General features: G+C 47.2%; 1 protein-coding gene across 1 annotated transcript in view; it reads right to left on the bottom strand.

The window, feature by feature from the left end:
• LOC121579881 (protocadherin alpha-C2-like) overlaps positions 1 to 26,060 on the bottom strand; it is a 32,946-nt gene extending 6,886 nt beyond the window's left edge. Inside the window, exons 1-3 of the mRNA XM_041894831.2 lie at positions 23,197 to 26,060; positions 20,523 to 20,581; positions 5,100 to 5,185 (exon numbers count right to left, since the gene is read on the bottom strand). Of these exons, the coding sequence (XP_041750765.2) occupies positions 5,100 to 5,185; positions 20,523 to 20,581; positions 23,197 to 25,746 (2,695 nt within the window). The 5' untranslated portion in view covers positions 25,747 to 26,060. The remainder of the gene's footprint in view (positions 1 to 5,099; positions 5,186 to 20,522; positions 20,582 to 23,196) is intronic.
• Positions 26,061 to 26,695: the final 635 nt, after the last annotated feature.

The following is a 26,695-nucleotide window of genomic DNA, read 5'->3' as shown; positions in this document are numbered from 1 at the left end:
AGCACTCGTACTGGGCACCTCCTCACCAGTCTGAGGAAATGGCCCTTCAGATCCATCCTTACCTTCTACAACAAAAAATTTCCGCTGCATAACATTTCCCTCTGGTACAAGTTGCACCTCTGTGCCCTCAACACGGACAACTTGTTCCTCAGCAACAGATGCGTGTGGCTGCTCTACCACTGTCAGCCCACCTCTTCCTACATCAGTGGGCCCAGGCGTTACGAGGACCACCTGCGCCCCTCCCTCTGCCTTCTCCCTTTTCGGGCAAGCATGTCGCTTATGACCAACATCCCACACTCAAAACACCGTTGACTACCTGTACTAGCATAAGCCATATACAATCTATTGTCATACTTGACTTTAAACGATAACTCCAAAGTCTGCTCCGGTGAGTCCAAAAACATAAACACCTGTCGCCGAAACGACATTACCTGTTTCAACGCCGGGTGTTTGCAACCCAATGGGACAACCTTAATTGAACTTGCAAACTTCCCAAAGCGCAATAGCTCGCGCTCCAATAGCTCATTTGGAATGAACGGCGGTACATTTGAAATCGTTACCCTTGTTGACGGAGAAAAAAGCGGCGTAACTTGAATAAACATTCCTTTAAGAAGTATGCCATGCTCAACCATACGATCAACAAGGCGCCCTTCTTTAAGAAATACCACCACCGCTTTATTCATCCGTGACGCATAAGCAACATTCTCATATCCTACCTTCTCTCCTACGGCGACCAGAACCTCTTCCACCGTGACAGTAGCTTCAGTAACACACCTAAAGCCGTGCCGAAGTGACAGGGACGGCGTCCCGATTCGGGCCGCCATCCCCACCAAAATCAGGGTAATTTCGACACGAAAAACAATATACTTAATTCTACCACAACAACAAAAAATAGAAATAATAACCTTAATCATGCATAGAAGAAAAAAGGATATCACCAAGAAAAGGAAAACCCAGGATATCTAACTCTACACAACACTCGCACTTAGCACTCACTCAAACAATTCCCAGCACGCACCAAACACTCCCAGCATGCAGAGAGAGAGAGAGAGAGAGAGAGAGAGAGAGAGAGAGAGAGAGAGAGAGAGAGAGAGAGAGAGAGAGAGAGAGAGAGAGAGAGAGAGAGAGAGAGAGAGAGATAGATAGATAGATAGATAGATAGACAGATAGACAGATAGATGGATGGATAGAAGAGGGGAGAGAGAAACACAGAGGGATGAGCTACGTCATCTTCATCATCATCATTATCATCATCACAGTGAGATTCTGAAAACACCAGCAAATTCTACCACAAAGCCTTATTCAGTTTCCTATTTCTGCCTAAGGTTAAGTATTACCACATCTGTAATACAGCATAGATGAGCAAAAAATCTAAGTTAGAGCCAGAGGCACACCGAAAAACTGACAACGGGGAAAGGGATTGCAGGGAGTAGAACTTTATCAGGCAGTGGTGTTGCTGAGAATACAAGGGTAGACTAGAAATACCTTTAAAGGCAGAGAGGGACTGGGATGTTTAACACTGTGATGTGATGGGAATTAGCATGTAAGGATGACAGGAAGTGTGAAAATCCAACACTAACCTAATTCCACTCTCACAAGGACTCAACACAGCAGTGGAGAGAAAGATAACTCTCAAACAATATGCAAGCATGAATGTGACAGAGAGAGAGAGAGAGAGAGAGAGAGAGAGAGAGAGAGAGAGAGAGAGAGAGAGAGAGAGAGAGAGAGAGAGAGAGAAGCAGGGCGAGAGGAGGAGACAATGAAAGACCAAAAGAGCCTGGAGAGGGTGAACTGCAGTACTAAGAGCATGTGAGACCCAGTTCTCCTATCATATAGCATACAGTATAATGGAAGATATGAAAGAGATGTAAATATAACCAGCAGGCAAGAGACAGAGAGGCACACAAACGAAAAGAGCAATTGAGGTGAAGAATGATGCCGAGAAATAAAAAAGGGTGAAAGGACAAACAGAGAGTGATGTGATGTTGTCTGTACTCAGCAGACACAGTGCTCTCAGCCCACACCAACTTCTCTGGGCTCTGACCTACTTTCTGCCTGTGTTTTATTTAGATCAAACTCAGGACCTGAAAATAGATTATGTTAGTTTTTTATTTGCAGGTTAATTATGAAATGGCTGGAGTTCCTAATTGAAGTGTGTTTGTCTGTGCGTGTGATGACTGTAGCATGCATACAATACAAAAGTGCTCATATATAAAGTAAGTCAAACGAAACCAACACATAGACCCACTCTGACTCACTCTTCAGTCCTTTAGCTTCTTCAGTACTTTCGGTTCACTAGAACTTGATGGAGCCAATCTGACTGAAAAGCATACAGCCATAACATTTACTTTAGAGTAGAAACTGAATGAAACATCTGTCCCTGGTTAGTGTGGGGAAGCCGGTCAGTTCAGGACACAGTTATTACAGTACAACACTACTACAGCACCTACAGTACATCACTTCCCTCAAGCCCACTGTGATTATGTAAGTGGAGGGTAGCCTTTATTGTTCTTAGACTTAATCAACATCATTTTGAGTGTGTTGATTATTTCTCAAAGCAGGTCAGTTGAGTTTGCCACTGGAGGAGTAAAGTATGGGTACATAGAATAATATAATGTGTTAATTTAATGTGCACCTACTGAAAGAAACCAACAAACAGATCTACACCTCTCTCTCTCTCTCTCTCTCTCTCTCTCCCCCGCATGTCTACATAAGAGAGAGTTGTTTGCAGAATGTTACCCTGTCGAAGACGTGGCAGAGTCTTTTGTAAGTCTAATTCTCTGCGGGGTCTATGCGGGAGCAGGCGTGACATGCTCTGCATATGCAGTGCACCTTTGTATCTCCAGTAATATGGAAGCTTATTTGGAGCTCTGCTCTTCCCTGATCATAGCCAATTTCCCCCCTCAGCAAAGATCATATTAAAAAGGCATACGCTGTGGCTGCTGGTAAGCAGGTTACTATAGCTCTCTGAAAGGACGTTACCATGGTACCCAGATGTCTGGGGTGATTCTAGCCTAATTTCAGCACCCAGTGTCCTACATTCTAAGTCCATTATCCCTGGTCCAATCTGGGTTACTCTCAACCTATTCTTCTTCTTTCTGGCCTACAAACATTCGACCCAATTTATGGATAATGCGTTAGATTAAGGTTTGTAAATATGAGTGTGTGTGCATGTTGTGTGTGTTTTCTTCTTCTACTACTCTATTCTATTCTGTGTGTGTGTGTGTGTGGTGTCTCAGCATTCTTTAGGAATACATCTTTCTCCATCTTGAAAGCTCACTGTATATATTTTTTAATTTTCTACCTCCATTTTCATTCCTCTCCATCTCTGACTACCCTCTCTTTCCTCTGTTAACATCTATCCCTCTCTACTCTTCTCTCCGTCTCTCTCCCCATCCCTCTCTGTTTCTCTCTCATCCTCTAAATCCTCCATTCAGGGTATGAATGGTTGCTGTGGAAACTGCCTACTGATGGAGGGTGGTGCTGCTGCAGCAAGCTCTCAGTTAGACAGCGTTACCTAGCAACAAGTCACATGGCATTCCCTAGCAACAACGCTACCGCAGGGCCCTGCCAATCCTAAACCTCTCTCTTTCTCCAAACCCCCAAACCTCTCTGTCCTTTACCATGCTTCTTATCATTCTCTCTCTTTCATCCTCTCCCAAATGACTCAGAATTCCACTAGCACTCTAAACGTTATGGCCGTCTTGCCATGCCTTATTCAACACCCTCTCTATCTTTCTCTGTGTCTGGTCTTCATCCAACAGTGCGCCCTCCCCCTCTCTCTGCAGGTAACTCAAATGTATCAATTGAGAAAGTATACTCTCCATTTGAGGTGCAATATGTATACCGTTGCAATATACTGTACTTATGTATTCTTTCTTTTACACTTCCAACCCTACTTGATACAACATTTTGAAACAAAGCCAATCCTGCTACATGCCATCTTGTGTCTAAGCCATAAGGCTGCACTCACTTCCTTTATTATGAAAACGGTCTCACCCTGCAACATACTAGCCTGTAGCACTAAGCCCCTCCTAACCCTGCATGAGATTCCTATCTGCACTGAGCCACTCCTGATAAGCTTCCAGTACACTCTACATGTCCTCTGCCTCCACAGAGTATTGGATTCTCTGGTAGACCACAGACTGGAAGTTTTCCATACGCTCCAAAGAAACTGCAGCCAGATAGAAAAAATCAATAGCTTGATCCACTCTCTCTCTCTCTCAATCGCCCGACTCACTCTCACTCTCTTTCCCCCTCTAAATTTCTGTATGCATGCGCATACACATGCACGCACACACATACACACAGACACAGACACACTTCAGTCCATCACAGTGATGACCAATCGCCCACCCTAGGGTTCTACACCTGTGCTCTAACTCCTGTCACTGGACAGAAAATCGATGAGTGCTCAGCTTGGGCTGGCTGGCAGAAGAGAGGAGGCAGGCAGCTGATAGGAACATCAAACCACCGCCCAGGCATTCTGACAAACCCTCCGAACATAACCACAGGAGCTTACCAGTCAACTGTGATGATGTTGTTCCTCTCTGTCTCTCTCACTCGCGTTCTAGTTTTCCTTCTCTTCTCATAACAGTCAGATTCCTAAAATAATCTTCAAAGGCAATTGTTTTTGTTCTCTATCAGCTAAGAGACTGTAAATAGATAAATGGCTATTAAATGCCTTACTGGCTGCAATTGCCAAACATTTTCGCACACTTGGCTATTTTCAGCTGGTGGCTCCCAACAACACCACATCACAACCAAGTCGTACAGTTCACTTCACCTATCAAAGTCTGGCCAACAGCCCACTCTCATTGGCTCTTTTATTTTGGCAGATTGTGTCACTGTCTGTCATTGGCCATGATCTAGTCTTTCAAGCATGCTGCCCCTGGAGTCTCAGCGCTAATGCTTAACATTCCTCTGGCGGGGATTCTAAAAGGTCACCTGCATGTTTCCCATCTGCCTTCCTTTTTCCTATTTATCTGCTGTCATTTCTCACCACTGTGTCTGCAGAGTGCCTCCATTACAGGAGCTGGCAGCATGGAAACTCTACCCACCCAGCCCAAAATAGCCCAACCCGGCCCAGCCCATCTCACCTGCAGCGCTGGACACTGTGGGCCAGTTCTGGACCAGCATCCCCTGGGCTCCCTGCATCACTGACGACTCCTCCATATGGACCGAGCTGGAAGACAAAACACACATTCACATGTGCTCATTGGATACATCAATATTATCCCTTGTTGTATCAACATACTGTATCTGCACATTACTGAGCTGAAAGTAAAGTGCAGCTTTGGTCATAACATATGAAAAGCAGCCAGCTGTGTGTACTGGCCCACCAGGTTGTTTGGAAAACTCAAACATTCTGATTGATGACATCACAATAGGCCATTATCAATACAACGTCACAATGCGGTGCAGAGCGTTCAATTTGCCTGCTGAGGGTCTCCTTTCCGTGATGTTTTATTGATACAGTGCCTTGCAAAAGTATTCATCACCGTTGGCGTTTTTCCTATTTTGTTGCATTACAACCTGTAATTTAAATGGATTTTTATTTGGATTTCATGTAATGGACATACACAAAATAGTCCAAATTGGTGAAGTGAAATGAAAGAAATAACTTGTTTCAAACAATTCTAAAATATAAATAACGTAAAAGTTGTGCGTGCATATGTATTCACCCCCTTTGCTATGATCTGGTGCAACCAATTACATTTAACATTTACATTTTAGTCATTTAGCAGACGCTCTTATCCAGAGCGACTTACAGTTAGTGAGTGCATACATTTTTCATACTGGCCCCCCGTGGGAATCGAACCCACAACCCTGGCGTTGCAAACACCATGCTCTACCAACTGAGCTACATCCCTGCTGGCCATTCCCTCCCCTACCCTGGACGACGCTGGGCCAATTGTGCGCCCCCCCATGGGTCTCCCGGTCACGGCCGCCTACGACAGAGCCTGGACATGAACCAGGATCTCTAGTGGCACAGCTAGCACTGCGATGCAGTGCCTTAGACCACTGCGCCACTCGGGAGTATACATAATTAGTTAAATAAAGTCCACCTGTGCGCAATCTAAGTGTAACATGATCTCAGTATATTACACCTGTTCTGAAAGACCCCAGTCTGCAACACCACTAAGCAAGGGGCACCACCAAGCAAGCGGCACCAGGAAGACCAAGGAGCTCTCCAAACAGGTCAGGAACGAAGTTGTGGAGAAGTAGAGATCAGGGTTGGGTTATTTAAAAAATATCAAAAACTTTGAACATCCTACGGAGCACCATTTAATCCATTATTAAAAAATGGAAAGAATATGGCACCACAACAAACCTGCCAAGAGAGGGCAACCCACCAAAACTCACGGACCAGGCAAGGAGGGCATTAATCAGAGAGGCAACAAAGAGACCAAATATAACCCTGCAGGAGCTGCAAAGCTTCATCGCGGAGATCAGAGTATCAGTCCACGTACCACTTTAAGCCATACACTCCACAGAGCTGGGCTTTACGGAAGAGTGGCCAGGAAAAAGCCATTGCTTAAAGAAAAAAATAAGCAAACATGTTTGGTGTTCGCCAAAAGGCATGTGGATGACTCCCCAAACATATGGAAGAAGGTACTCTGGTCAGATGAGACTAAAATTGAGCTTTTTGGCCATCAAGGAAAACACTATGTCTGGCGCAAACCCAACACCTCTCATCACCCCGAGAACACCATGTTTTTCATCGGCAGGGACTGGGAAACTGGTCAGAATTGAAGGAATGATGGATGGCGCTAAATACAGGGAAATTCTTGAGGGAAACCTGTTTCTGTCTTCCAGAGATTTAAGACTGGGACAGAGGTTCACCTTCCTGCAGGACAATGACCCTAAGCATACTGCTAAAGCAACACTCGAGTGGTTTAAGGGAAACATTTAAATGTCTTGGAATGGCCTAGTCAAAGCCCAGACCTCAATCTAATTGAGAATCTGTGGTATGACTTAAAGATTGCTGTACACCAGCGGAACCCATCCAACTTGAAGGAGCTGGAGCAGTTTTGCCTTGAATAATGGGCAAAATCCCAGTGGCTAGATGTGCCAAGCTTATAGAGACATACCCCAAGAGACTTGCAGCTGTAATTGCTGCAAAAGGTAGCTCTACAAAGTATTGACTTTGGGGTGGTGAATAGTTGTGCACGTTCAAGTTTTCATTTTTTTGGTCTAATTTCTTGTTTGCTTCACAAAGTTGTAGGCATATTGTGTAAATCAAATGATACAAACCCCCCCTAAAAATCAATTTTAATTCCAGGTTTTAAGGCAACAAAATAGGAAAAATGCCAAGGGGGGTGAATACTTTTGCAAGCCACTGTAACAACTTATTCATGGATTGCATGTTTCATCACAATATTGTTTTGAACGTTCATCAACAATGAGTGCTGATGAAGATTTAATCAAAAGTGAATTACAGTGGCGTGGAAATACAATGACATTCAAAAGGAGGCAAATAATTGGTAGGAAAACCTTTTGTCATCATGTTGATGTCACCAGATTGACTTTAGATGCAGTAAAACATTAGCTAGCTAGCTAAGATTGAGGGGAGGCCACCGGATTTTAGCTAGCTAACATTATCATTGCTAGCTATTTTTGACGAACTTTGCTAGCTAATGACAACATTGCCATCTGTCTAAAGTAAATTTGACGACATGATAACGCTGGGAAAGTTGTTTCCGACTAAATATTTTACTACTTTAGCAATGTCATTGTATTTCCAGGGACTATAGAGTAATTTAGACAAAACAGTAGTTAGCCTCCGTCCAGAATGACTGGGCTTCTCACCACTTTAGGGCACTGCTATGGCGCCGTCGATAGAGGGAGGCTTAAGAACGTTCATAACAATGGCATGACGCGACCAAGTGACGGAAGTGCAACCTATGAATACACTACCAACTCAGTCCTTTGTCAGTTTTCCCACCTGGTGTCACAACTCAGGACTGAACATTCTGATTGGTGACATCACAATAGGCTAACTACTTAGTCCTTTGTCATAGTTTTCCCGTCTGATGTCATAATTCAGGACTGAATATTCTGATTAATAACATCACAAAGGGCTGCCAGTTACACTTGTATTCAAATATTTTCAAGGGTGATGTCATAATTGGCGTTCAGGTCACAATTGATTTTGACCACCATTCTCTGAGTATGCATCACTTGAAGGTTATGATTGCACTTTTTGCATTTGTTGTGGAAAATAACCACTATACTTTATTACAAATAAGGTCTTACAGAGTTTTTGTTGCATCAAGAAATTACTTTATTAAAATTTCAACAAAGCCGATACCAGTCTACAGAGTGGCACACATCCTTACGGTCTCCCTCCATCTTATATAGTCCTCTTCAGTTTTCCCGCTCTTTTATTGCTCCGCCCACTTCCTTTGTCTCTGAGAGCAGCTAAACTCAACTTTCATTAAATTCAGAGTACTACAATCAATCAATCCTTATCTTGCAAAAACACTCATGTTGTCACGCCCTGACTCAGGGGACTCTTATATGTTGAGTCAGGGTGTGTATATTCTTTGTTATGTATATTCTATGTTGTAGGTCTATTATGTGTAGATCTATGTTGGCCGGTGTGGTTCCCAATCAGAGGCAGCTGTAGCTCGTTGTCTCTGATTGGGGACCATACTTAGGCAGCCATTTGGCACTAGTGGGCTGTGGGATCTTGTTCCGTGTGAGGTTTGTTGTGTGTTACCTTAGGACTTCACGTGTCGTTGGTTTATTGTTTTGTCATTGTTTATTCGTTATAATAAACATGTATGCATATCACGCTGCGCCTTGGTCCGTCCCGTCCGTCAACGAGTGTGACAGAAGATCCCACCAGACCTGGACCAAGCAGTGTGCCGAGGAGGAGCAGAGAGGATGGACTTGGCAGGAGATAAGAGAGGATCTGGCAAGGAAGATGGAGGCCCTGAAAGGGATCAGGGTGGAGAGGCAACCCCAAGAAAACATTTTGGGGGGCACACGGTGTGGACGACGAGGCAGCAGGAGGCCGCGATAGGGCGGATCTGCTGGTTAGGAGGCCACCAGATTACAGGGGCTATTGGTTCAGAGGGAGCAGAAGGAAGGTGTAGAGGCACGGCGAGAGGAGCTGGTTAGGCAGCAGAAGGAGCGGGGGTTAATAAATGAACCCAGTCCTGCTCCTCGCACCAAGCAAGTGGTGCGTGTCGCCAGTCCGGTCCGGCCCGTTCCTGCTCCTCGCACCAAGCCAGTGGTGCGCGTCGCCAGCCCAGCCCGGCCTGTTCCTGCTCCTCGCACCAAGCCAGTGGTGCACGTCGCCAGCCCAGCCCGGCCTGTTCCTGCTCCTCGCACCAAGCCAGTGGTGCGCGTCGCCAGTCCGGCCCGACCCGTTCCTGCTCCTCACACCAAGCCAGTTGTGCGCGTCACCAGTCCGGCCCGGTCCATTCCTGCCCCTCACACCAAGCCTGTGGTGCGTTTGTCCAGTCCGGCACGGCCTGTGCCCGTGCCCGTTCCACGCCCTGACTCAGGGGACTCTTATATGTTGAGTCAGGGTGTGTATATTCTTTGTTATATATATTCTATGTTGTAGGTCTATTATGTGTAGATCTATGTTGGCCGGTGTGGTTCCCAATCAGACGCAGCTGTAGCTCGTTGTCTCTGATTGGGGACCATACTTAGGCAGCCTTTTGGCACTAGTGGGTTGTGGGATCTTGTTCCGTGTGAGGTTTGTTGTGTGTTACCTTAGGACTTCACGTGTTTTTGGTTTATTGTTTTGTCGTTGTTTATTCGTTATAATAAACATGTATGCATATCACGCTGTGCCTTGGTCCGTCCCGTCCGTCAACGAGCGTGACACATGTTTAGTTTAAACTCTGTTCAACCCTGGCTCTTTTCACTGTGTTTGAAGACAAAAACAAATGGCCCAAGCCAGTTTCAGTCTTTGATATGATAAGACAACCATGGATCTAAGTAAGAGCAAGCAATCTGACCCTAGGGCAGATTCCCTCTCTACTCACCCACACAGTGAAATTAAATGACCCAATACAATTCCTGGCCCAGTAACAAAGAATTCTAACTTTATGCTCTTGATTAACCCAGTTCTACCTCATAGTCCATTAAACTCTACAGTTCATTAATAATAATTCACCACACATTTAAAGGAAAACTCCAACCAAAAACTATTTTTGGTGTTTGTTTCATTAGTCCATTGTTGATATCATAGACTGTTCTCTCCACTACCGCATGGCAAGCGGTACCGGAGCGCCAAGTCTAGGTCCAAAAGGCTTATTAACAGCTTCTACCACCAAGCCATAAGACTCCTGAACAGTTAACCAAATGGCTACCCAGACTATTTGCATTGACCCTGCTGCTACTCTCTGTTTATTATCTATGCATAGCCACTTTACCTCTACCTACATGTACATATTACCTCAATTACCTCGACTAACCAGTGCCCCCGCACATTGACTCTGTACCGGTACCCCCTGTATATAGCCTCGCTACTGTTCTTTTATTGTTGTTCTTTAATTATTTGTTATTTTTCTATTTTCATCCTTTTTTGTTTTTTTAAATTTCTTGTTTACTTATTTTTCTTAACACTTATTTTTTCTTAAAACTCATTTGTTGGTTAAGGGCTTGTAAGTAAGCATTTCACTGTTGTATTCGGCACATGTGACAAATACAAATACAAATTGATTTGATTTGATTTGATATAGTCCCAGAAATGTTTTGCATGTCAGTAATCAAGTTTTCAAGATAGGTAACTTTCAAAATACAGAAATCTGGCCCCTATGATGCATTTAGCAGATTCATATAATTTGAAAGTTACATATCTTGAAAACTTGATTGCTGACATGCAAAATATTTTTAGGACTATATCAACAATGGACTAATTGTTGGGTGGCATTTTCCTTTAACCCTCCCGTTGTCCTGTCCGGGTCAAAAAGACCCAGGCTACGTGTTAGAGTGAGTGGCTGTATAACCCCTAGCGTTGTCCAGTCCAGTCCTGTCCTGGCTGGGGTCAAAACGACCCAGGCTACGTGTTAGAGCCTACGTGTTAGAGCGAGTGGCTGTATATCTCCTCCCGCTGTCCTGTCCTTTCTTGTCCGGGGTCAAAAAGACCCAGGCTACGTGTCAGTGCCTATGTGTTAGAGCGAGTGGCTGTATATCTCCTCCCGCTGTCCTGTCCGGGTCAAAAAGACCCAGGCTACGTGTCAGTGCCTATGTGTTAGAGCTAGTGGCTGTATATCTCCTCCCGCTGTCCTGTCCTGGCTGGGGTCAAAAAGACCCAGGCTACGTGTTAGAGTGTTAGAGCGAGTGGCGACGACGTCCTGTGCTGCGAACGGGACCCTTGCAAATCAAATCAAATCAAATTTTATTGGTCACAATGTAGGTACAGACATTACAGTGAAATGCTTACTTTCTAAAGAATCTGGTGATTTCCTTGTAATATTGTAGGTGTCACTACTCGACAATGCTCGAAACCCAAGATGTCCATTTCCTCAACAAGTGAATATATGTCATCTGCTCTTCAGCTTGCTGACAATTGTACATCTCCGCACGTGTTTCATTCTGACAGTCTGTCAACTTGTATACTTGCGGTACAATATTTTCGGTTTTCGTGAAATCACAAGGTATGCGTAGGCTCGAACGGATCCCCGTCATGGCGTCTTCTTTGGGGGCAACAGAAAAGCCTTGAAATATCCAGGCGACTTTCTTCATCAGAAGTGTCTGTTCCTCATCTGAGAGATCTGTCATGTGGACACCGCTACACACGGAAGAGATATCGCATGGCATTTGCCGATATGTCCGATATGTCAACAAATGGTCTCGGACGTGGCTGTGACGAACGTCCATGTCCCACATGTCGTAGTACAAAGCACAAGTACAAGACTCGCTGTCGTCGAAACCGGTCAACATTGCACAGGGACACCATCCCACAGCTTCACGGTGTATCTTCTGCAAATGGTCCTGGTGTGTCACCATGATGTGTGACACTGCACCGTGGTAAAACCACAAGAGCAGAGCCTGTCCTACGACCCGAACGAGCCACAGCTCATAACTCAACAGACTATATTTCGGTTCGACAAATAGTCTTACCTCCAGTTTGTTGTTGGGCATGACCGAGAGGCTTTTCACCGTGTACCCGAGAAGTATGGGTATGTTCTTCACTACTCGATTGAACGCAGAATAGATGTCGTTGAAGTTGATGGTGCTCAGATTCAGTCGAGTCGACCCTCCGATGCCCAGACCGATCACAGTGACGACGATGGTGTTGTCGGTAGTTACGTGACTGGAGTCCGTGTGTATGTCAAACACTGCAGTGATGCAGCAAGAATCCCCCTTCACGTTTTCTGTGTTCTGGAAAGTCGACATAGCTTCGATCGATGTTGTTTGTCTGTGAGACACGAACCTGTTTTGATGCAGTGCTCAGAAGCTTCTCTGGTATATTGTGGATTTGACCACTCCCATAAAAAGAATTAATTATATTATATTCATTTATTTATTTGTTAATTTTTCTCAAATTATACCTTTGTGATTAGTTTTAAAACATGAAATTTTTAATAGTAGTTGTTATTTTTTGTAAACATAGATCATGGTTTCGGCTACATACAAGCAATCGTGGTGTCTACGTAGACATCAAGTTATTCGATTCAAAACCTATTCTGTGCTGCCCATGTTCTATTCCTTCGACACACATCGTCGCTATTCTGACATGTCGGCAATCATGAGTTTGCGTTCCACGCCATTCCTTGAGTGCGATACAGCTAGTCCAGAAAGTGTCTCTGTGGGTTTGGGAGAAATTAACCCTCCCGTTGTCCTGTCCGGGTCAAAAAGACCCAGGCTACGTGTTAGAGTGAGTGGCTGTATAACCCCTAGCGTTGTCCAGTCCAGTCCTGTCCTGAATGAGGGTCAAAACGACCCAGGCTACGTGTTAGAGCCTACGTGTTAGAGCGAGTGGCTGTATAACCCCTCCCGTTGTCCTGTCCTGTCCTATCCGGGTCAAAAGGACCCAGGCTACGTGTCAGTGCCTAGGTGTTAGAGCGAGTGGCTGTATATCCCCTCCCGCTGTCCTGTCCGGGTCAAAAAGACCCAGGCTACCTGTTAGAGCCTACGTGTTAGAGCGAGTGGCTGTATAACCCCTCCCGTTGTCCTGTCCTGTCCTGACCGGGTCAAAAAGACCCAGGCTACGTGTTAGAGCCTAGGTGTTAGAGGTAGTTGCTGTATATCTCCTCCCGCTGTCCTGTCCGGGTAAAAAAAAACCAGGCTACGTGTTAGAGCCTATGTGTTAGAGCTAGTGGCTGTATATCCCCTCCCGCTGTCCTGACCGGGTCAAAAAGACCCAGGCTACGTGTCAGTGCCTATGTGTTAGAGCTAGTGGCTGTATATCTCCTCCCGCTGTCCTGTCCTGTCCTGTCCGGGTCAAAAGGACCCAGGCTACGTGTCAGAGCCTAGGTGTTAGAGCTAGTGGCTGTATATCCCCTCCCGCTGTCCTGTCCGGGTCAAAAAGACCCAGGCTACGTGTTAGAGCCTAGGTGTTAGAGCGAGTGGCTGTATATCCCCTCCCGCTGTCCTGTCCGGGGTCAAAAAGACCCAGGCTACGTGTCAGAGTGTTAGAGTGAGATGCTGTATAACCCCTAGCGTTGTCCTGTCCTGTCCTGGCTGGGGTCAAAAAGACCCAGGCTACGTGTTAGAGTGTTAGAGCTAGTGGCTGTATATCTCCTCCCGCTGTCCTGTCCGGGTCAAAAAGACCCAGGCTACGTGTTAGAGTGTTAGAGCTAGTGGCTGTATAACCCCTAGTGTTGTCCTGTCTTGTCCTGCCTGGGGTCAAAACGACCCAGGCTACACGTTAGAGGCATAAGCTCTGAGCCAGAGGTAATAGGTACAAGAACAACTACAACTACAACTACAACTACTACAACAACTACTATTACTACTACTACTACTACTACTACTACTACTACTACTACTACTACTACTACTACTACTACTACTACTACTACTACTACTACTACAACTACAACTACTACAACAACTACAACAACTACAACAACTACTACTACTACTACTACTACTACTACTACTACTACTACTACTACAACAACTACAACTACTACTACTACTACTACTACTACTACTACTACTAATATTGCCTCCGTGGCATGTCCGGACACGTCCCGAAGAGAGAGGTCTTGGGGACTTCCCCAGCCTGGGTGCCGAAGCTATTATGAGTGCTGTGCGTTTCACGGCCAAACAGGTCCTAGAACATATATTTTCCAATGACTCTGACTGCGACGAGGAAGCGGACGAGGAAGCGTCCGAAGAAGAAGACGGGGAGGAATACAACCCAGAGGACGAGGAGACCACAGAGGACGCACGGCGCGGAGCCGCCGCCGACAAGGATGTAGAAGAAGGTCAAGGCGTAGAAGACGAACGAGACGATGACGACGACGACAACGACGACGAAGACGACCACAACGACGACGACGACGACCAACAAGAAGAAGAAGAAGAAGAAGAAGAAGAAGAAGAAGAAGAAGAAGAACATTGAGAAGAACAAGGGGAAGGTGAAGGTGAAGGAGAGCGAGGAGACCGCCGCCGCTGCCGCCGCCGCATCAGTCCCAGAACACAACACGATATCCCTAGAGTGGAAAGAGAGACATTCGTGTCGAGAAACGGCCAAATCCAATGGTGCTCGGTGCCCTGTGACAACAATCGGGGCGTCGGAGGGGCCGCCGCAGCGGCAAAAAGTAACAGGCCGGTTGCTGAGGTGCCGGAGGACATGAGGCCCGGGCCTACTAGGCAGGCCGTAGGCCAAGCCCGCGACATCCTCTCCACGTTCCGCTTGTTTTTCACACCCGAGATAGAAGACATCATTCTGGAGATGACCAATCTGGAGGGCGTTTCGAAATACGGAGCCCGAGGTGACGGCAACGGCTGCGGCGGCGGCAGCGACCACCGCCACTACGCTGGCGACCACGAAGACCACGACCGCGACCGCGGCGGCACGCTGGAAAGCGATGGACTCCACAGACCTGCGAGCCTACGTAGGGCTGCTCATCCTAGCCGGCGTGTACAGGTCCCGAGGCGAAGCAGCCTCTAGTCTCTGGGACGCCGAGAGCGGAAGGACCATTTTCCCGCCGCAACCATGCCGCTCAAAGTCTTTCACGCTACTCGAGACTCCTTCGGCCCGACGACCGCCAGACCAGAGCCGAGAGACGCGCAGCAGGCGGCGGTGACAAACTTGCGGCCGTGAGAGAGGTCTGGGACAAGTGGGTCGAGAGGCTGCCGCTCCTCTACAACCCCGGACCCGACGTGACGAGCAACTGGTCCCTTTCAGAGGTGTGCCGGGCCAACAACACCGTACAAGAGCACAACAACACTGTACACAACACAACACAACACAACACGCTAAAGCTAATCTCTTCTCTTCTCTTCAGATATAAAGTAAGTCAAATGAAACCAACACATAGACCCACTCTGACTCCCTCTTCAGTCCTTTAGCTTCTTCAGTACTTTGGGTTCACTAGAACTTGATGGAGCCAATCTGACTGAAAAGCAGACAGCCATAACATTTACTTTATAGTAGAAACTGAATGAAACATCTGTCCCTGGTTAGTATGGGGAAGCCGGTCAGTTCAGGACACAGTTATTACAGTACAACACTACTACAGCACCTACAGTACATCACTTCCCTCAAGCCCACTGTGATTATGTAAGTGGAGGGTAGCCTTTATTGTTCTTAGACTTAATCAACATCATTTTGAGTGTGTTGATTATTTCCCAAAGCAGGTCAGTTGAGTTTGCCACTGGAGGAGTAAAGTATGGGTACATAGAATAATATAATGTGTTAATCTAATGTGCACCTACTGAAAGAAACCAACAAACAGATCTACACCTCTCTCTCTCTCTCTCTCTCTCTCTCTCTCTCTCTCTCTCTCTCTCTCTCTCTCTCTCTCTCTCTCTCTCTCTCTCTCTCTCTCTCTCTCTCTCTCTCTCTCTCTCTCTCTCTCTCTTCCAGGCCGATGTCCTTTCCGCCAGTATATCCCAAGCAAGCCGGCCAAATACGGCATCAAGACCTGGGTGGCCTGCGACTCCAAATCCAGCTATGCCTGGAAGATGCAGGTCTACACCGGGAAGGCCACATGCGGAGGCCCCGAGAAGAACCAGGGGATGAGGGTCGTGCTCGATTTGACGCAGGGACGCAGGGGTCACAACGTCACCTGCGACAATTTCTTCACCTCATACGAGCTTGCGCGCCAGCTCCTGAGGAGGAACGTCACCGTGGTCGGCACAGTCAGAAAGAACAAGACAGAGCTCCCGCAGGCGCTGCTCGCCTCAAAGGACAGGCTCCTCTTCTCCTCCAAGTTCGCCTTCACGCCCACCACCGCTCTAGTGTCCTACCTGCCAAAGAAAAACAAGAACGTCTTACTCCTGAGCACGCTGCACACCGAGGCTCACGTTAGCCGTCGCCAGGACAAGAAGCCGGCCATCGTCCTAGACTACAACAGCAACAAGGGAGGTGTGGACAACCTAGACAAGGTGATTGGAACGTACAGCTGCAGGAGGATGACCGCGCGCTGGCCCCTGGTCATCTTCCACAACATCCTTGACGTGTCCTCTTACAACGCTTTTGTCATATGGCGAGAGCTCAACCCTACTTGGATGCCTGGTAAGCGAAACAAGAGGAGGGTGTTCCTCGAGCAGCTGGGAAAGGCACTAGTGACTCCGTTCATACAAAGAAGGGTCCGTCTCCCTCGCACCGAAGCCTCTGCGGCGCTCGTCAAAGCTGTTCAGAGGACTACGTATCGTGATCAGCCCCGGGATCACGCCCCCGCAGCACCCGACCACGCACCGGCCCAAGCACCCGACCCCGCACAACCCAGTAAGAGGAAGAGGTGTCAGGTCTGTCCCACAAAGAAGGACTGTAAAACACACACGGTGTGCACCAGTTGTAACAAATACATCTGCAAAGGCTGTTCGCACGCATACTGTCCCACATGTTCCAATTGGGCCTTTAGTGAGAGGGGGACAGTTCGACCCGGAGGGCACGGCGTGTGTACAGAATACCAGGACAACGGGAGGGTTAAGTGTTAAAAACGGAATACATATCAAGGAAGTGACTCCCATAATCCCATAGATCAAAAGGGAAATGGAAAGAGACAATGCACTTTCAATATGAAAATAATGACACAATCAGTCACCCACTCACACTCATACAGTGTATGTACACACACACTTCCTCCTCTAAAGCTCTAATTATCCCTTTGAGGTTGACACCATGCTTTCAATCAGTACTTTTTAGGAAAGCCCGGCAGTATTTAATTTAGTGGATGTTCCCAGTGTGTCTGTCTTCTCACAGTTTGATGTGTATCTCGGAACGTGTGTGTGTGTGCTTGTGTGTGTGTGTTAAGGTGCATGCAAATATCTGTGCACACTGATGTGTCTCTGGTCTGTGTAAGTTGACACACTGTCTTGCCTTGGGTTATTATGGTATGTTTTTGTAAAACTTCACCTCTCATCAGATGAGGAGGAGGAGGAGGAGGAAGAGAGAGAAGGAAAGAAAGGGAGAGAAGGAGACAGAGATGGGGAGAGCAGGTGTGATGAGATTGAAAGAAAGAGATAAGAGATACAAACAGGGACAGGAGTAGGTGTGGTTACATAGGGGGAGGGGATTGGGGAATGAGAGAGAGAGAGAGAGAGAGAGAGAGAGAGAGAGAGAGAGAGAGAGAGAGAGAGAGAGAGAGAGAGAGAGAGAGAGAGAGAGAGAGCGAGAGAGATGCAGCAGTGAGAGGAATGGTAAGCAGAGGAAAACTCCAAATTCCATACCATCTCTATTTCTACATCAATCCTTGTCAACAAGTAATAGGAACAAATGATTCACTGTTTGTTACAACTAACCGCACTACTCAACCATTCAAAATCACTACCACATCTAATGCATACACAAACCTGAGGGCATTTATGAGTCACAGATGCATTCAGGACTGCATTATTTGTCTTGGCAACCACAAATACGGCCATTAACATAAAAACACAAACACACATAAACATGCCCCCTTCTCCCTATATATTCAAAATGAATGTTAGGATTGTCGGCTTGCAGAGGAGCAGCTAGCCCTGACTGCAGCCTCTGCATTGCAGCACACAGTGTGTACTATGCTCTCTCAGCTATATGAACTATATACCATCCTGCCCTCTGCAGCAATACACATCAGCCAGGGAGGGATATGGGCTTCAGACTTCAAAACAGTTTATATTGGGATGGGCATTGGGTGATGTTGGGTTAGAGTGTGTTTGGTGAGGGATATGAGCTGAGGGGTGCTGACTGAGTGTGTGGGTGGGTGGGTGGGGGGGGGTCAGAATGGGGTGTCTGGAGGGTGTGTGTGGGTGGAGAATATGGAGGTGAGGGTTGTGGATTGGCTGTGTGCAATTAGAGGGGTACTGGGGCCTGGCTGGAACAGCAGGGCTCTGCCCCTCTGTGTGTATGTGTGTTCCCCTTTGGGGTGGCTGACAAGACAGCCAGAGCACAGCTGGCCCAAACAGGGGGGTTGAAGGGGTCAGACACATGTGGAGGAGCCACAATGTGGTAGCTGTTGCTCATCTGATCTGAGAGCTGTCTGTGGTCATGTTATGTTGTCGGCAGAGTGCAGTAGTCTGAGAGTGGGTGCCTCCCAGTCTTTGTTGTGCAGGCATGCATGGTGACTCCAGACTAAAGAGCTATAAAATGGAGGTAACATTTCCTACATTTTGGTCACATACAGTGAGGGAAAAAAGTATTTGATCCCCTGCTGATTTTGTACGTTTGCCCACTGACAAAGAAATGATCAGTCTATAATTTTAATGGTAGGTTTATTTGAACAGTGAGAGACAGAATAACAACAAAAAAATCCAGAAAAACGCAGTCAAAAATGTTATAAATTGATTTGCATTTTAATGAGGGAAATAAGTGTTTGACCCCCTCTCAATCAGAAAGATTTCTGGCTCCCAGGTGTCTTTTATACAGGTAACGAGGTGAGATTAGGAGCACACTCTTAAAGGGAGTGCTCCTAATCTCAGTTTGTTACCTGTATAAAAGACACCTGTCCACAGAAGCAATCAAACAATCAGATTCCAAACTCTCCACCATGGCCAAGACCAAAGAGCTCTCCAAGGATGTCAGGGACAAGATTGTAGACCTACACAAGGCTGGAATGGGCTACAAGACCATCGCCAAGCAGCTTGGTGAGAAGGTGACAACAGTTGGTGAGATTATTCGCAAATGGAAGAAACACAAAAGAACTGTCAATCCCCCTCGGCCTGGGGCTCCATGCAAGATCTCACCTCGTGGAGTTGCAATGATCATGAGAACGGTGAGGAATCAGCCCAGAACTACACGGGAGGATCTTGTCAATGATCTCAAGGCAGCTGGGACCATAGTCACCAAGAAAACAATTGGTAACACACTACGCCGTGAAGGACTGAAATCCTGCAGCGCCCGCAAGGTCCCCCTGCTCAAGAAAGCACATATACAGGCCCATCTGAAGTTTGCCAATGAACATCTGAATGATTCAGAGGAGAACTGGGTGAAAGTGTTGTGGTCAGATGAGACCAAAATCGATCTCTTTGGCATCAACTCAACTTGCAATGTTTGGAGGAGGAGGAATGCTGCCTATGACCCCAAGAACACCATCCCCACCGTCAAACATGGAGGTGGAAACATTATGCTTTGGGGGTGTTTTTCTGCTAAGGGGACAGGACAACTTCACTGCATCAAAGGGACGATGGACTGGGCAATGTATCGTCAAATCTTGGGTGAGAACCTCCTTCCCTCAGCCAGGGCATTGAAAATGGGTCATGGATGGGTATTCCAGCATGACAATGACCCAAAACACACGGTCAAGGCAACAAAGGAGTGGCTCAAGAAGAAGCACATTAAGGTCCTGGAGTGGCCTAGCCAGTCTCCAGACCTTAATCCCATAGAAAATCTGTGGAGGGAGCTGAAGGTTGGAGTTGCCAAACGTCAGCCTCGAAACCTTAATGTCTTGGAGAAGATCTGCAAAGAGGAGTGGAACAAAATCCCTCCTGAGATGTGTGCAAACCTGGTGGCCAACTACAAGAAACGTCTGACCTCTGTGATTGCAAACAAGGGTTTTGCCACCAAGTACTAAGTCATGTTTTGCAGAGGGGTCAAATACTTATTTCCCTCATTAAAATGCAAATCAATTTATAAAATTTTTGACATGCGTTTTTCTGGATTATTTTGTTGTTATTCTGTCTCTCACTGTTCAAATTAACCTACCATTAAAATGATAGACTGATCATGTCTTTGTCAGTGGGCAAACGTACAAAATCAGCAGGGGATCAAATACTTTTTTCCCTCACTGTACTGTAGCAATATTCCTCCAAGCAATTGTTAATGTTTTCGTAAGGGGCAAGGGGCTATATACCAACTCAATGGAAGGTGTGGGATCATACTGGAGAGGTGATGTCCCTGATAAAAACTGAGGTGGGGTGGGAATCACAAGAGGGCAAAAGAGTAAAGTGCTTACCTCTGCATCCCTGCCCTCAAAGAAGTGGAGTATCGCCAGTCAGCATTTGGGTCCTTCGGCTGAGAGAGAGAGAGAGAAAGGAAGGGAGAGAGAGAGAGGAAGGGAGAGAGAGAGAGATGAAGGGAGAGAGAGAGAGAGGAAGGGAGAGAGAGAGAAAGGGAGAGAGAGAGAGGAAGGGAGAGAGAGAGAGGAAGGAATGGAGAGAGAGAGGAAGGGAGAGAGAGAGAGGAAGGGAGAAAGAGAGAGGAAGGAAGGGAGAGGGAGAGAGAGGAAGGGAGAGAGAGAGAGGAAGGAAGGGAGAGAACAAAATAGAGAGGTTAGTTTGATCTCATTCAGAGCGAGGCCAGATATGGGCTCATTAATTAATCATGGTGCACATCCCAGCTCTGCATCCTGATTGGAGTACTGCAGTTCTGGAAGACAGTGTGTCTGCCACTGCCATCACACACACACACACACACACACGTGTGTGTGTGTGTGTGTGTGTGTGTGTGTAAATAAATCTGTCTGGTCCTGATCAAGTTGGGTTGAGTGCCGTGAGCTCAGAGCTCCAGGCAGCATTGGTAAATTACTGCCTCATCAGTCACACTGCAGCTGGGCTTTGGGCTAATCCAAACAGGAAGAGCCCCTCTGTCACCAGGGCAACCACATCCTCCATCCCTGCTCATGTTGGACTGGGGTTAAAGGGTTAAGGGCGGGGCCCTAGGGCAGTCACACATTACTCAAGTTAATTGATGTTCTCCTCCCGAAAGCTGCTCCTTGTGAACGTGAGTGCTTTTAATTGATCTCAATCATTAAAGCCTGCAATTTAGTTTGCTTTCGACTAGGTTTAATGATTGCATGAAGGTTCATAATGAAGCTTCAGCACTTTGGATGTGCACACAAATCATAACCACTGACATCAACATCATCAGAGCCCTAGACATCAGAACTGTGGGTAGGTTTCAGTACTGCAGTAGTTTAAGCCTCAGCCCTGTTCAGGCGTCAGCAGGCGCCCCAGATAAAGAGGCTACATTATGTTCGTTAATCAGTTTAATTCTGAGGGGAATATCTCCCACTCTGAGACGCAGCCTCTCTGAGCAAATTGAATTTGTGGGTCTCGGAAACAGTGGCTGGAGGTTAATTTCATTTCCACCACCACTCTTATCCTGACTACTTGCTGCCACTGCTTATTGTTCCTACACCACTGACTGACTGACTGTCTTGACCCATCCACGACTACAACATAACCCCCAAAACATTCCAATCAACAGCTGTAGCCTCCAAACGACATTCTGACAACGTTAAGACAACATTTTGACAATCAACCTATCCAACCCCCAGAGCAGAGTGCTGAAACAGGAGAGCATCAGATAATACGCCAGCCAGCCCATTAGAGCACACAACCCACGTCTGCTCATTAGAGTAAACATGAGTTCACGCCAATTAGGGACAGAAATACAACAAACCATAAACAGACATTAAAACATGGCTAACGTAACCCGAACGGCCATGGATTTAAAAAGACATAGCTGCTGAATAGCCATTTATACACTCTCCAGGAACTGTTATTCCATGAGCTCTAGTCTGTTATTCTTATGGAAATGAATCACACCTATTGGAAGTCTTACTGAGGTTAAACGAAAGCCCCATTCAGACCTCAAACCAGTGGTTCCTTGCTAAAGAACATGTTTATTATCAGTGCTGCTGCAGTTCTTAACATTCCAGCCCTGTTGTGGTAAACATATGCAGGGCTGTGTATTTGTCATTTCCTGTAGCACTCAGCCTTGACTCCTAAGCCATGCTCGAACATGAATGCCAACACTTTCCTACGGCTACAGAGCGCTGCAGTGGAATAGGGTCTAGAGAGGAAAGACAGTAGAAAAAAACTAATAGAGAGAATTCTGAGTGAGGAGTCGACGTGGCAGACTGGAAGGAAAATACTAGAAGAGTAAACATACTGGGAGGATCTTTAGGTTACTGCAATTTAACACAACAGACTAAAGACGGAAGAAACACAAAGCTATGCATGCACACAAAGACACACATACTGCACATCCACATTTAAACTGGAGAAATCACAGGCACAAAGCCTGACACTGTGAGATATGATGTCAAACACACTTGGACAGAGAATGAGCCAGTGGTAGAGTCAAAATGACCTGCACTGACTGAATATGTGATGACAACATACAAGTGAAGCAGAAATCCCTGAATCATCAGAAACACAGCAGGACTTCAGAAAGAGTTCCAATCTGACACTAATGCAGTGTGACTGCTGAGCTGGGTGGAGGAAGTAGCTACACTGTGCAACTAGGGAAGAGGAACAAAGAGACATACAACCACTCACACTGGCCAGACATCAAAGAAACATGTCAAACCTGACACTGTCTCAAGATGTACCGGCACAGCAAAACTAGAATATGACAACAAAGCAAAATATATGACAATGAACGACTTCAGCTAGAATGTAGAACTACCGAGCATCTAAAGCCCTTCATGTAACAGACAGAACAAAGAACAGTGGTATGATGGTATGCTAAAACACTTATCTAAAACAACCAGCACCAACATACAGTAACCAATACATATTAAAGCCTAGTATGTAATCTGGAGAGCTGACATATTGTGAGGCTCTACTTCTGTTAAGCCATTCATGACCTGTCAGTCATTTGAGAGGAAAGAAATGACGCACCTCTGGACAGACTTGCAGTGAAGCGTCAGGCATGCTCAGTCTCCGTACAAATCCGCTTCCGCCCGTGAAGAAGCGCTCAGAACCCCAGGTTCCGCTGATGGGCCGGCCTGTGTTGTAGAACATGAAGGTGTCGCTGCCTGAGGTGGCTGTCAGACAGGTCTTGTAGCAGTAGGTCTTGGTCATAGAGCCATTCCCACGCACCTCAATGTAGTGAGGCTCCACCTTGAGGTCTCTCCGCAGCGCCACATTGTTATTGGGTTGTCCCGCACCTCCACCACCACCTCCACCACCTCCACCCCCAGAACCACCTACTGTGCTGCTGCTCCCGCCGTCAGAGGGGGTCTTCTGGGACACACAGCAGGGGGAGCAGGAACCAGGCTGGGTGCAGTAGGCATGGCAGCGCACGATGGCCAGCACCACCACAGTCACTAGGAACACAAATGTGGTGGCGCTCAGGGCCACGATCAGGTAGAGGGTCACGTTGGAGAAGAGCAGGGTGCTGTGGGGCCGGATGACCCTCTTGGGGTCAGGGGTCACCTTGGGTGGCACCTCCATGACGGCCACATTGACGGTGGCGGTGGAGGAGAGAGGAGGCTGGCCGTGGTCTCTCACCAGCACAGTCAGGCTGAAGGAGGTGGAGTTGTCCTCCAGGACCCTGCGTGTGGTGCGGATCTCCCCTGTGTGTTCATGCACCTTGAACAGGTCCATGTCTGTGGACTGATCCAACACATAGATCAGCCAGGCATTGGGACCCGCGTCTGCGTCGTACGCCACCACCTTGGTCACCAGGATGCCAGCCTCAGCGTTCTTAAGCACCGTCTCTATAGAGCGTGTGCCATTGCCTGGGGGGTTGACGATCTCAGGCACGTGGTCGTTCTGGTCCATGATATAGATGTAGACAGTGGCCACCCGGCTGAGGGGCGGGATGCCCCCGTCCTGAGCTTTGACCTGGAAGTGGAACTCCCTGAGTGACTCATAGTCAAAGGCGCGCAGGGCATAGGCCTCTCCTGTGTCGGCCTTCACAGAGACGTAGGAGGTGACAGGGATGCCGTGGTTGTTGTCGTTGAGGACTGTGTAGGTGATGCGTGCATTCTCGTTGACATCGGAGTCCTGGGCCTTCACGGTGCACAGTGAGGCCCCGGGGGCATTGTTCTCCGTCACATAAACCGTGTAGGAGGTCTGCTCGAAGCGCGGCGGGTTGTCATTCACATCAGCCACATCCACCTGTATGGTCTTCTGGGAGGAGAGGGGCGGGGTGCCACCGTCAGTGGCGCTGAGGGTGACATTGTAGGCGGCGGTGGTCTCACGGTCCAGGAAGGCGGAGGTGACCAGGGTGTAGTAGTTTCTGAAGGACTTGATCTTGAAGGGGAGGCCTGGCGGTATCTCCAGGCTCACCTGTTTGTTGGCACCAGAGTCCCGGTCTGTGACACTGATCAGGGCCACAACGGTGTCAGCCCGGGCATCCTCCCTCACTGGGCTGGAGAGAGAGGACAGGACTATCTCTGGGACATTGTCATTCACATCCACCACCTCCACCACCACCTTACAGTGGGCTGCCACAGCACCAGGGCCTTTATCCATGGCCTGTATATACATCTCGTAGGAGTTGGTTTCTTCATAGTCCACATTGCTCCTCACTCTGATCTCTCCTGTGTTGCTGTCCATGCTGAACATCTGTCTGACTCTCTCAGGAGTGTAGCTGCTGAAAGAATAATACACCTCCCCATTGGTACCCTCATCATGGTCTGTGGCGTTCAATTTGATGACCAGTGTGTCTTTTGGTGAGTTTTCTAACAATTTGACTTTGTACACTGAGCTGTCAAATACAGGGACGTTGTCATTGGTGTCCAGGACTCGCACATTAATTTGAGCTGAACCGGTTTTTGCCGGTGTTCCACCATCTGCAGCAGTCAGAATGAATTGGTGGTAAGGCACCAGCTCACGGTCAAGGGGCTTTTTGAGCACGAGCTCAATGTTCTTGCTGTTGAGGGAGGGCTTGTTGGAATCAAGTGCGAAGTGTTCGTTTGGGCTGAGTCGATACAGACGAACTGAATTGGATCCCACATCCGGATCCAAGGCATTCTCAATGGGGAAACGAGACCCTGGTAAAGCCGATTCTGAAATGTCCAATTGATACTCGTCACTAGGGAACTGCGGCGCATTGTCATTCACATCCACAATCTCCACCTCGACATTGTGCACCTCGGATGGGTTTTCAACAAGCACCTCTAAATGTATAAGACAGGTGCTGCTCAAATCACACAGCGTCTCTCTGTCGATTCTTTCATTGACAAGTAATTTCCCATTTTGGGGATTGACATCCACATACCGTTTTCCACTGGTGGAGGTTACCTTTATCTTTCGATTGGAGAGCTTTCGAATATCCAACCCCAAGTCCTGCACAAGATCCCCCACCTCTGCTCCGTTTTCTAATTCCTCTGGAATAGAGTACCGTAGTTGTCCAAGTGAAAGGCCACAAAATAAGAAAAATAAAACAAAAGAAAGAGCCACATTTTTTCCTATACAGTTACATATCCCCATAACAGCCATTGCAAGCTCATGGGATCCGCTGACGGATTAAATACAGCTTTCCGCCTTTTTAGCTTGCAATACCTCGCCTCCCACCACCGCATTAAAATAGGTTAAATCGTTCCCCGTTAGGTGCAGGAGGAACGACACATCCATTCCGTTATCTGTTTGAGTGGATACTTCTCCAATACATCCATGTTTCTTTTGTCCGTGCTGCCTTTTTTTCTCTCCTCTGCGCGCGGCTGACGGGTGTGTTTCCCTGCCACTGGTGCTCGGTATCTCTCTCTCTCTCTCCTCTTCCCCAATGGTGCAACCGCCCCCTCCCCATCAATTTCTCCCGGTCTCTCTCTCAATCCACTGCTTAGTGTGATGGTGTCTGCGCAGAGCGTCGGGGGGAGGGACCGTGTGCTTAAAGACGGCTGGCTAGATGGATTTCAGCACCTTAAGAAAAGGAACAGCGACTGGATACAACCCCACCAAATCCGTCGCCTTAGATTGGTTTTATTTACGGCCATTTACCGTGTGTTTGTGCCATTGTATTGTGTAACTACTGCAACACATCACTCGTTTAAATGGAGATGGAAAACCTATACAGCCATGTGGTTGAAAATTAAATGATGAATTTTGTTGCTCATAATATAGCTCTCATTCTGATAGAGGCTTGCCCCACCAATTATTCCCTATTCCCTTTGAATCATTATACCAAATTTGCAATTACCCCTTGCTGCGAAGCAAAACCCTGCAGGCAAATTTTACAACAGGTATCTCGAACGAGGCACGTTCTGCGGACTGTAATTGCCTGACCTTCTTTGTTTGAATTGGAACAGCTGCATGGCGGCTTCCCCTAAAGCGTCTCTCCTATAGCTCTCTACTCTGCTATAGCGCACCCTGCACCTCCACATTTTGGCAGGGCACATAACCGAAGCAGATCACGTGCATCGCCCTGACATCCACAACCTTCTCTAACACA

This window comes from Coregonus clupeaformis, chromosome 13 (genome assembly GCF_020615455.1).
Source record: "Coregonus clupeaformis isolate EN_2021a chromosome 13, ASM2061545v1, whole genome shotgun sequence".
NCBI lineage: Eukaryota > Metazoa > Chordata > Actinopteri > Salmoniformes > Salmonidae > Coregonus > Coregonus clupeaformis.
Note: the sequence above shows the minus strand (reverse complement) of the source record. Positions and strands in the feature narration are given on the sequence as shown.